This window comes from Hippoglossus hippoglossus, chromosome 18 (assembly GCF_009819705.1).
Source record: "Hippoglossus hippoglossus isolate fHipHip1 chromosome 18, fHipHip1.pri, whole genome shotgun sequence".
Classification (NCBI taxonomy): domain Eukaryota; kingdom Metazoa; phylum Chordata; class Actinopteri; order Pleuronectiformes; family Pleuronectidae; genus Hippoglossus; species Hippoglossus hippoglossus.
In genome coordinates this window covers 3,573,343-3,585,937 of record NC_047168.1, presented here as the reverse complement: position 1 = coordinate 3,585,937, position 12,595 = coordinate 3,573,343, and the positions used below count along the sequence as shown (strand labels likewise).

The 12,595-nt window shown below is 44.1% G+C and overlaps 1 protein-coding gene across 1 annotated transcript in view; it reads left to right on the top strand.

Annotated features, from left to right (window-relative positions):
• Positions 1-12,595, top strand: part of nrxn2b (neurexin 2b) — a 617,697-nt gene that overhangs the window by 593,779 nt on the left and 11,323 nt on the right. The window contains 2 exon segments of the mRNA XM_034615320.1: positions 5,165-5,490; positions 11,639-11,717. Coding sequence (XP_034471211.1) covers positions 5,165-5,490; positions 11,639-11,717 — 405 coding nt within the window.

Below are 12,595 nucleotides of genomic sequence, written 5' to 3'. Positions count from 1 at the left end.
CTCTGTCTCTTTGACATTCTATCCTCATGCAGGCCAACTCTCTCCCTGTCCTCCTCGTGTGTCATCCTCCCGCATTCCTGTCATCTCTCATGTCCCCGTTCTCTCAGTCCCTGCTCAACCTCTTACTTTATTTCTCTCTCTCTTGCTTTTGAAAAGATAAATCAGGAGCTGCCCAATGGTCATTGAAAAAAAAAAAGTACATGTTATGTATCTTTAATAGTTACAATTTACTTGAAACGCTGTTGTTGCACTATAGTTAAAGTCAGCTACCGTTCCTTTTTTTAGAGACACTGTAAGCCCTACAGTATGAGGAAGTCCACTTCTCCCTTCATATTGATTACCTGCCAGCTTACAGAGGGAGGGAGGGCTGCACACTATTCCACTGTGCATTATAAATGTAAAAATACCCCCCCCCCCCAAGCTGCACAAGGTACTGTGACATGCAGGGGTCATTACCACAATGATTCGGCGAGGAAATCGAAGTCGGAGCGCTGCTGGCCTGTCAGCCACTAAGCCCCCCGGGTGATCCAACCAAAGGCGGGTGTGATTGCAGATGATAATGCCTTTAGAAATAGTCGTGACCGCTTTCTTTTACCCAGATGCCCTATTTAAGCATCAAAGAGTGCACAGCTCCCAACTAGGATCCTATGTTCTTCCAGGCTGTAGGACAGGAGCAAAGACTCAGCTGCAGCACCTCTGAAGCACCATGTCTACTCAGGAAACTTTGGAATGAACAGAAAAAGAATACAATCCTCATCAGTATTAATCCTTAGCTCTAATTAACATGACTATAGGTAATATGTGTTTGACTGCTCAGCCCTCCTCAGGCTCCTCCTACACTCTGTTTCCAGCATGTTACTTTGTATATCCCTTCATTACCCAGCGCTATTTTTACTCTGCTTTGTTGTAACCTAAAGTTGAGGGGCTCTTTGTGCATTCCACTTCCCTCTATGGATTTCTATAAGAACAAGCTGTATGGATTTAAATGTAATAGGGACTGACAGAGTTAGGAGAGTGGTGTGCAGAATCGAAAGAAGAACAGAACTAACCTCTTACATATTTGTTCCTGGGGATGGATGGATAGATTGAATGTGATAGCCATGTAAGTTAAAGTAAGATATTAAAGTAAACTTTAGTCGCATGAGCTACAAAACAGCTTACATCTAAGAGACTGTCAGACACAGCTCTCTGTCAGTAGGATGGTGGCATGGTCCTCTGTCTCCTCAGACTCTAGGATCTGCAGCAGGACTTAAAACTGTCCCACTGACATCCCAAAATATGTCCAGAACCAGGGCCATGAGCTTCAGCTCCTGTATGATGCAGTGGAACTCTCCTCCTCTAACTGTGCTTTTCTTTCTCTACCTTGTGAAATGGCAAAGATCTGCTCTTGTCAAGTGAGAAGGAGGATGAGATCATCATCACTGGATGCTACTGAGGATTGAGCTAGCGTAGTTCTAATCAAACTTTTCATTGAAAGAATGTGGCAACTGCAGCAAATTTTCATTACATCTTTGTGCCATTTAGTTGGCACAACTCCAGTGTGGTACGGCCTTTACAAAGCCTCCACCATGGCTGTAGACTCATTTAGAAATGCATAACTACTGGTCTTGCCATGGTGCTAGTCTTTAAATATTCTCACTAATCTGTGTAGACCTAAATCAGGTTTTAATCAAACAGAAGGAAATAAATAAACATTTTCAATTGTCCCCCAGCTTGACAGAAATATTTTTTTGCCATATCACACACCCTAAAAGGTAGAGAGACAAATGATCGAAGGCTAGATCAAGTTTGAGTCTCTCAGTTCGTCTGCAGTGGCTCATTGCAGAAAGCCTGATCATTCCGGTGGCTGCACTGCGGTTAATTAAGGCTTTGTGTACGGCCGTGAATGTCCGTTATCATAAGTGACTGGCTGCCTGCCACCCTCCCCCATTCCTAACCCCTCACCCCCCTGCCCCGGGCCCCTCCCGAGCACAAACCTCTGCCCATTAAATGCCTATCACCTTAAGAGCCCTGGGGAGAGAGATGAGGCAGCAGCCACCCAATCAAGCCAAATTGGTCCAATAGCCCCTCATCAATGTGCAAACCCCATGTTCTGGGCTGTCTGCTGCTCACACACATGGCTGTCCAAGCGCACATAAACACACAAAGGAAGAAGCGTATGTAAATAAATGTTGGGCCAACACACACTACTTGAAAAGGCCAACTATCACACACATAAAGGTCATTTCAGTGAGTTATTATATACCCCCGACACACACCCTCTTCTCAGCAGCACTGCCAAACCCAGCTCCGTCATTTAACGTGCTGTGATTGCTTGTCATGCAGAGGCTTCTTTTTTTTCCCTACCACCCAACCCCCACCCCACTCCACCCCCGCTCATGGCTGCTTCCAAAATTGGCTCTAAAACCGCATGTCACTTTTGATTTGACCCGGCAGACCCTGAAACAATAACTTCATCAGGCCCTGTTAGAGTCTCATCCTGAGCAGACAGCTACAAAAACAAACACTGATTTCCCTTCATATAGTCTGGGGGGCACCTTTCTTCTCTTATTTTTTGGGCCCGTCTCACTCTCAGATCACAGTGCCTCTCCTGCACTAGAGGCTCGTCCTTCTGCATTTTTTTTCCCTTTGCGAAGGAGGCCATTGTCACCTGCAGGATTAAATCGGTCACCCAATGGATGCTTGTACACCTCAAGAAATATGTCATGATACACCGATGTATGTGCACTGACTTTCGGAGGTATTTCTAATCCCCCCAACCTCCTACACCATAAGCTACTTGTCAATATGGCTTAGTTATGACTGTGTCACTGACTGAGGGTGCAACTGTGACACCAATACACTTAAGTCCTCTGGAGTACACTGTCTTCTCTGAGCAGATCACACTCTGACTTGGAGTTGCTGCCCACACACATGGAAAGTCGGGCATTTGTAGAGGAACTTGAGCTGATTAGCAAACTAAGAGGACTCTTAGCATTCAGGAAGTAAGATGAACACGTGTGTCCTCAACTTCTTCTTAGTCCACGACCCTCTCAGTGGAGAGTGGGAGTCGACTGCTTGAAATGGGAGACCCTGTGGGCTGATGTGCTGAGGTTGTATATATGTGTGTCCTCTGGTCAAGGACATTGACTGGAAGTGGGGTGGGAGGGGTAGGCATGAGGCAGTGTTATATTGTTTTTGTGATTTTCTGAGTGTGATTGCCTGTGTTCTCAACCCCTCTGTTTGTACACAAGTGCAATTATTCTCCTGTATTTTCCCTGCTGATGTCCACAATCTGTCTCTCCCATTCCTTCTGTTTATTGCAGTATCACTCCCACACCAAACATGCGTTCGGTATTGAGATAATAGAGTGAGACTCAGCTTATTATGTCAACAGTGCATATGCCAGACATTAAGTCTCATTATAAAGTTAGGCGAGGGGAGCTGGGTCCCTTGTGGGCCCCTGATGGGCCTAATGACCTGATAATGGGATGACACGTGTAATGGCCCATCTCAATGGAATAGATTTATCTTTCCAGCTCTTCTGTAGAAAACTTACAGACACACACACACTGAACATGTGGTTTATACGCCCACACACGACCCACACACACATGTGCGTAAATCGACATTTGTCTGATAAATCCACCCACACGGGGGTTACACATGCATCAGAACAAGTGCACGTGCAAGTGTAGAAAGAGAGTAAATCATAATTACAGTGATGAAGTACCCTCTCTGCTGTCTTTATTGAAAACAAATGGGGCCTGGGCTGGCCTCCAGTGCCTCTATGCTGATGAGGAGAATGCCGTCCTCGCTGGCGGCCAGTCCTGCACAGGAAACACTTACATTCAAAAGACATCCAGAAGATGAATCCGTCATCATTACACACATTTACACACACAGAAGACACTTTCTGCAAATGACATGTGCATGAGGTGCAAAAGTCCACACATGAGCAGAAGTAGAGCAGTAGTCTCTCATACCTGTGTAAAGAGTAATAAATATAAATACACGCATGCACACACACAGAAACACACACTCCCATTAGGGCCAGAGGGGTCTCTCATTTCAAAAGTCCGTAGACTACCTTCCCCAGAGAGTCTAAATTTCCCTCTCAAATGCACACATTAGTGTAGTATTCCTTTCACAAACACACTCCCTCCTTCCTTACAGGGATTGATTCATCCATAAAAAAAGCTCTTTGCCTCCTCCCGACCTTCTGCTCTAATGATTACCTCATCAGGTCTGTTTTCTAACCCACTTGCCTTCACCATCTGCCCCTCGCACCTACATCTCATATAATAAGGGTTAAAGTTTACATCAGTCCAAGTGGCATGATGGGACGTCCCCGAGGAAAGCCAGGGGGCAAATATTGGTTCGAAAAAAAGAGAGAAAGTCTAAATAAAACCTGAACTGACATCAGCTGAAGAAAATCCATAGAGAAAAACTACACCTGTCAGACTGCCCCCCCCCCCCCCCCCCCCCCCCCCCCCCCCCCCCCTTCACCACAAGTCCTGGTAACACATTAGTATTGGACCCTGGTTAAATGGCCCACCTTATCCTCCCTTCATCCATCTATCCATCCAGATGAATGGTAATGACCACAGAGAGGCTGCTGAATTAAACATTTCCTTCCAATGAGGACCCTATTTTCCTCCTTTAGATAGCAGAGCAAGGTGCCATTTTTTTCTGCTGGCAGAGGTACTTTATCATTGTGCAGCACAGGTGCATTGGAGGTCAATGACACAGACCCGGCATTGTTCTAATACATTCCATCTTAGGGCAAATGAGATGCATTTAGCTATGAACTTTCAGTCTCAGGGTCAAGCCGCAACTGCCCCTGCAATCTATTTGACTGTCAGATTCAGGATGCCTTTGTGGGAAAATGGCACGTGCCCAGCTCTGTAATGGCTGCAGCTGCAGCAAGCCAGGGTCCAATCTCCCTAAAGTGTTACTCAGGAGATCCCATGTGATTGAAACAGTCCCACTATATCCCTTGTTTCACACTGTGTACAACCTTGTGTTTCATGTGGAAGCTCACCTAGAGACCGTGACTCATTTATATTCTCTGCCTTCTCTCTCCTGCTTTCCCTCTTTCCACGATTTCTCTTTTCTGCCTCTCGTACCTCCACTTCCTCTCTCCTTCATTTCTGCGACCTTCACCTTGTCTCTCGCATATCAGGTCGCCAGTTGACCATCTTCAACAGCCAGGCGTTCATCAAAATTGGTGGCGGTGGAGAGACGGGGCGCCACTTCCAGGGCCAGATCTCAGGTCTGTACTACAATGGCCTGCAGGTGCTCAAACTGGCAGCAGAGAGCGACCCCAATGTCCAGACCCAGGGTAACCTGCGGCTGGTGGGTGACGTGCCCTCAGTGCTCACCACTGACACCACCTCCACCACCCCGCTGGCTGACATGTCCACCACAATCATGGAAACAACCACAACCATGGCTACAACCACAACCCGCAAACAGCGCTCGCCCACCATGAGGGACAGTGTGACACAGGTGAGTTTGTAATTCTAGGCTTATTTACATGACTCCCACTGAGAAGCTCAAGCAGAACCTGTAGCAAAAAGATGCTGCTGTTTGAGTAACTGAGCCGGGGAGATATTTCACTGCAGTGCATTGTGATGAAACATTGCCAGTTACTTTTAATTGGCTTTCTAAAGTTCGTCCAAAATCTCAAAGTGCTGAGAACAATATTTGAGAGATTAAACAGCATGGCCAAGTAACCAGATGACCCTCCTTGGACGAGAAGGCTTGCATTTCAAAAGGAATCGTTCATCGGCTGCAAGGTCAAACAGTCACGTCCTCAGCACAGTGTTATGTGCAAGCCTCCCCTTGTCAGCCCTCGGCCACTTTCAGATGTTCAAACAACCCCCAGCCTGAGAGGGAGTCGCAGAGCAGCTTTGTGTGGCTAGTCCTATTAGACCAATCAACACAGCAATTTTGATTCGCTCCCAGACGATATGGCTGACTAAACCCCAGATGTGGTACGATGCTGGAAATTATAGCACATCCAGGCAGATCAACAAAGGCTGGAGGAGGGGAGGAACGTAATGAAAAGGAGCTCCCGCAGCAGTAACAGCAAAACAACTTAGGGTACCATGAACTTATACTTACTGCCCCTCCTCACGCGCGTGTGAGAGGCTGTGATTTATAGTCGGATGATTATCCACATATGCTAAGTATAGCAACTGCTGGCAGTATAAGCAGCAATTAGCAAACAGCAGGGAAGTGCTCTTCCCTACATGGAAGGGGTGGGTCATCCAGGCCCACTCCTCTCATAAGAAGACCAAATAACAGACTCCAGGGAGGAATATGCTTCAGTCCGCACACAATATCACCAGCTACATGCTGTGTGCCGTGCAAAAAGAGTGCTGCGTAGCATTTTTGAAAGTGTGATCCAGGTCATCTCTGAAAACGATGCAAGCTTCTTTTCCGTGTCTATGTTGGATGTGCATTATGTCAGCCTTTTCCACATTATTGTAACGGCTGTGAACTGGAACTGCTTGAAAGCTCTTGTCTTTAAAAGCTGTCCATTTCATACTTTGAACTTCAGCTGTCCAACAAACTTAGATGATGTTGCCAGAAACACAAAGGCAAGGTGCCAATTACCAGTGTGTCTCTCTTACGCACATGTGTTCATTAGTGCGATTCATGTCCACAGAAGCTTATCTGAGATCAGTCAGCAAGCCACTCGTGCTCGTCCCTGACAACCGTGATCAGCAGATGCTGAATAGATTTAGACGCGCTCAGTCTTTGTCCCTTTATCATCATATCAAACCTCAGCAGATCCCTTCCTTTCAGCGTCCTATCGGCCTCATTTTGAATAAATTCAGTGTTGCCAATTAGTGCGAAGTGAAGGTGAGCCTTGCTAACATCAAGTAGAAAGAAAATTGCAATGTTAGTTGAGCTCACTGCTCAACTCCTGGTAATTTGTTATTTTTTCTTCCTCCTGTAAGAAGTCACTTAACAAAGCCTCCATAGCCTCATCAAGGCAGTGCTCTGATGCCAGCTGACAAAAGATACAAAGGGGGTTGTGTTTCAAAAATGTTCACCCAAGCACATGCCGTTTCAGTCATGGTTGCGGCTGCCATGTAACTGCAAGCAAGTTGAGAATTGTTGCACTTAAAGGTCAGTTAAAGCCTCTTTACAAAACTGTCTGGGTTGTGCCTGGTTGGCAAGACATGGTCTGCGGTTTAGCATTTCTGGGTCTTCTCTCTTAACATGGGATCAATAGAACCCGACTCTAAGATGTCACATGTGGCCATCTACTCAGTTCAGTGTTATATCTCTGGGCTCCAGACTTTTCGGCGGAAACATTCTTTTGCATTCATCTTTTAACCAGCTTTTATAGCAGCGGTCTGTGATATGAAATTGGCAGCGATAGAGAGCACAGTTTGATGAATTATCTGGAACCATTTTCGGATAGCAGAGAACTCGGAGCGTCTTCTGCTGCTCTGTTGTTACAAGCCTTAATGTGTGCTGCACTTGCTGAGAGACGTTTATGTTTGGTCATAAAAAAGCTGAGTACCACCTTTAGAGTGTTTTTTATTGCCTAGAATCTATTTTTCAGTGAGTGTGCACACATTTTAACAACATCTTTTTTATTATTTTTGTATTATTATGTACCTGGCTGAGCATGGTGTATTGTCACAATAGCCCAAAATAGCATTTAGGATATGTGCATGAGAATGAATAGATACTAACGATGAGTCAATCCACATTCTTGAATGAGCAAATTTTGTTGTGCACACAAAAACATGAGATCTTTATTGTGGTGTGTCGTTGCTACAAAGTCCTGATTATTCTTACAGACAGTCCCAGTGTGACAGAATAGTTTTAACTCCGGGATTTGTAAAGATATCTTTAAATGGTTAGAGTAGACAGAGTTGTAGCCTGTCAAATTAAGCCAAAAAGGCCTGAAAGCACAAGGATTATATTGATTTTGAACAGCCGAGAGGCACCAGACAGTGTATGAAATCTCTTATATTTGCTGTTCTGAACACTTGATGTCTGGTGTGTCTGTCCTGGGAAAAATCCTGTGGCGCACAGGAAGTACTGTTGTTTGTTTTGACATTCACGGCAGCAAACAGAGTTTGTCATAAATAGAAGAAAATTGGGTATTTAGCAGCAATGGAGTGTATCGTAGCTGTGCAGACAGCTTGGGTCGGCATGAAATTGGTTTAATCATCAGGCCAAAAGATGAACAACTGTGTTCGAAAAACATGTGGTACTTTGATTAAAAAAAACTAAAAGTTTCTCTGTGTACAAAAACTTCAGGGGAGGCAATAACTCTGACTCACAAGGGGAATTTCTGCAGTCTGCAGATTAAAGCCATTTGTTTTCTTAGAATCTGGTTTAATTTTAGATGAATTCAGTAACAAGGGTGCCATGTTTAGTTCCCAAATGAAAAGAAGGGTTTTCAAATGCAGGACTCTGACTGGCTTCTACTCTGCAGAGTCCCATGGAAATTGTAGTATTCAACCAGAATGACACAAGATTTCTGAGAAACTAAGTTAAGTTAATTCAAACGGATGTCTGTGTGATCCTTTCAATATCTGGAAGAGCTCTGTGCTTCTGTGTTACATAACACTGAGGATATCTCTTTTTTTAAACAACTTTAAACCCCCCGTTTTAATTAGAATTGGGAATAACACCTCGGGAACCAGTATCCCTCCTTCATCACAACTCTGACACAACTTAGTCACTCTCTATGATCAGTTTGTGGAGCAGTTATTCGACATTATTCTACAATCAAGAGAGACGTTTGTTTCCAATCTTGTGTTAGTCATCACTGTTGCAGTCCAAGAAATATGCAGATTCAGATTGCTTTGTGCTCTCCCTTTCTTTGTCGCTAATTGCAAAGAAAGATGATGTCCCTGACATCCCACCTACAAAGCTCTGATTGGTTCGGCTGTTTATACAAAGGAACTGTGAAGCAGAGAGAATAGCAGATCTGTTTAAATTTGACAGTAATGAAGTCAGACTTTGTATTATACACCCAACATGATTAGATAACCCTATGTGGCTGATAGGTTTGTTTGATGAAAGTCAGCCATTATATAGATTCTTACTGAGTTACCTCCACATACAGTACACAGTATGTCGCAGGAAACTGATAACTCACTATATTCGTTATTCGAGTTGTGTATCATATACCATAGCCCAAATAAGAGGAGGAATAAAGGATTAAAGAAAAAGAGTGAGTGTGTGGTAACTAGAAGAGAAAGCAGTAATAATTAGCAGTTCCAGCTCACACCAATATCTTATCATATGGAGCCTGTGGTGTAATTTTGTGCTAGAGCAAACATAGTAATAGTATGCTTAATACCGCAGTAGGCAAAGCTAACAGGAACTATTGCAGTCTAATGAATATCCCCAGCAACCACCAACACATTCTGAGACAGGAGACGGGCCAGGGTGGCGGAAAGCAAGCGAGCGGAAACCCAAATTTCAATTTCTCCAAAAGCTCTGAGCAACCCGCCGCGCTGTAGCTTTGATCATAGTGGAATAATGCGCTTTGATGCTTAGAATAAAAGATCTACCTTTTGATGTAAGTGTGTGGGGGTATGTTATTTTCCCCCTCTCTTCACCCCCTGATACTGTGGGTTTCCATGAAACTGTTGGAGTCATCACTTGTCTTGCTCTGACCCAAATTTGGTGTCGGGATGTTATAAAACTAAGATCACAAGCTGCGCCTGCGCTGCTGCTGTCTTAGGTCGAGAGCCGTCCCAGGTGTTTCTCTTGTTTGGATGGATGCAAGTAGATTCAACTTGGAGAGTTCTGACCGAGTCAAACTGGAGTTCGGAGCTACTCCTTCAGCAGTGCACTGCGTTAGTGGGCCTCAGGGGACAATTTCCCTTCAAGTGAATTACACTCAGCGCTGCTGTTGTGGGCGTTCAAGAGGGGGAGGGTGCGAATTGAGGTTTACAAGTGTGTCAGATATTGAACTAAATTACAACTGCGACAACTCCAGCAAAAATGAGTAATTTTGTATTGAGTTAAAAATATTAAAACATCTGTCGCCACAAACACAACGTGCTTTGGACATTTATTGATGTCCGATGTGCTTGATTTAAAAAAAGTGCCCTTTTTCAGGGATGCATTATGTGCGGCAGTATATGGACTCAGGGAACTGATTGCATGGATGGACTAGAACTGTAAGTGCATGTTTATTGGGATGTTGCTCGGTAACTGAGGCGGGGTCATTAGGCCCATTTGACAGAGCCAGGTGAGCTGAACACACACTCCAACTCAAACAATTCAATTTAGGATTGATTACAGCCAGGTCATGGATAAATAACAGAGACGACTACGTAGCAGTGTGTCTCTTGAATCAATTATACTCATAAAGGCTCCATTTTCTATCAGATGACCCCATCTTGAATAACAAGTGGAGAATGAGGATAGCGGCAGGGAGGAGACTCGGGTGTCTAGACATGCAGCTGTGTGAGTCATGCAGGAGTGAGGACAAACCTTGGCTTCTAAGTTTGAACCACCTTGTCAGTTGTAATCTGTTTGCATCAGGTGAAGAGAAATGTCTGCAAACTGTAGGTCAAAAAGGAAAGTGTGTGTATATTTATTCATATATACACACAGCATATTTTTTACTTTTCTACGTGCACATTGAGGATAACAGCTACTATCTCTGAGTGACTGGCCACTAGCTACTGGTTAAGTACAGACAAGCTGCCCTTGACTGAGCTTCCACCTTTCTTTTTTCAATCATGATATTGCACATATTATTATACACATGCGCAGATGCATGTGGAAACTGAACTTGTGCATTGTAAAATAACTTCCACCAGTCTTTTCTTCCTGAGTGTTGGGAGGCAGCAGAAGCAAGTAAACGAGCAAATGACACTGTGATTTATCATCTCATGCAGTACGTTTGAAAAAAGTTTGTGTCAGGATATTGTGACACATGCAGCGCAGCTCCTTTAAGGGAGAGTTCAGTGCGTTGGTTGTGAGTCTCAGTGAGCTTAGTAACTTGGAGCAGAGTTAGAAGTTTGCGGTACAGCTGTGAACTAGCAATTAGAGCTGTGCAGTTTAGACTCTGTCAGTAAATAAACACAACAACTCAGCCAAGGTCCCCTAGTGTCACTGCTCTCAGATGACCCCAAGATAACCTGCATTGACTAAATTAATAACCACCTTAAATAATTCATATTTATTATGTTTACAATACCCATGGTGAACAACTGACTCATTCATTTGGGTCCTGCAGCTCTGCTTGTGTATGTGAAAAGTCTGGTATATATAATATTTTGTGTCTATTCAATGGGAGGATTAATGCTGGTTTTTTACTTTTGTCCAGAAAGAGCTTCTTTGACTATAAACACACAGGTTTTAATCATAAAGCCCCCCCACCTCCACCTTTACAGCACATTTGCTATTTCTAACAAATTGCTAAACAAAAAAAACTTCATGTTGTAACCAGAGAAATATATTCCTCCCCTGGATTTAAAAAAAAAAAAGGTATCTCCTGGCTGTATAAGCTTGTGTGAAACTAGGTATCATAGGAGCCACGGATCTTCACTGTGGCTGCCTGAAGCTCTTAATCCCCTCGGATGTTCTGTGTATCCTCTCCACAAATAAAATGTGTCCTGACTCTGTGTCCTCTTCCTCCCTGTATCTGTTCTTCTAGAATGCGGATGACATTTTGGTAGCATCAGCTGAGTGTCCTAGCGATGACGAAGATTTGGAGGAGTGTGAGCCTGGAAATGGTGAGTCAACTCAGGGAGTTCTGTCTTCATTGTGCTTGGTACAAAAACAAAGCACAGTCTAGAAACGTACGTAGACAAATGCTGTGCTCCTTACTGCACTTTCATGTGACACTTGATGACTGCACAGCCCTCTGTATGCAGCTCTGATTGTTTGATCCAAACTCCTTTCTTATTGGTTTTCAAAGCAGCAGGCAGTCTTCAGCACTGCGCTCCATCAAGTGCTCAGCCAAGTGGTATTATCTGGCATTTACCCAGCTGTTGCACCGATCTCCTGCCTCGACTTTAACAAGGCAGGACAGTTTCAACGTGGAAACGCAGCTTGTTCTGCGCAGCGCACAGCTGTAGGCTGGCAGGCCCGACGGCTGAGGCGCTGTTAGTACGAACAGCGGGTCAAGCAATGTTCTGACACCATGACAGGAGGTGGAAGTTAAAGGCCACGTGTCTAAATCCCTGCCTCTGTGGTTTCTAGCTCTATTAAGCTGACCACGGTCAAAAACTGCCAAGAATCCCACACAGTGAAGCAGTGTGATTCAAATCACTGCTGCCTCTAAAGGAACAGCTCCCAAACACAGACACACAGATCCATAGTTAATGATATTTTATCTTGAAAGATCCTGTTTGACAGCGTAATGGATTTAACTCTGGTGTGGGTAGGATAGAGATAAAAACAATTGCCTCAATGAAAACTATGATTATAATATATTGTTATTCTTCTGAATATGCAGTAATACGACCTTAGGCATAATAAATCATTAAAAACTAGCAACTTTAATGAAAAATACTTAAATATTACATTCAATCTGAAGACCTGACTTTTTAAGTCACAGTGAAACAGAAGTTACTATTCTTATCATCAGTAATGTGAAGTACCTCAAAGT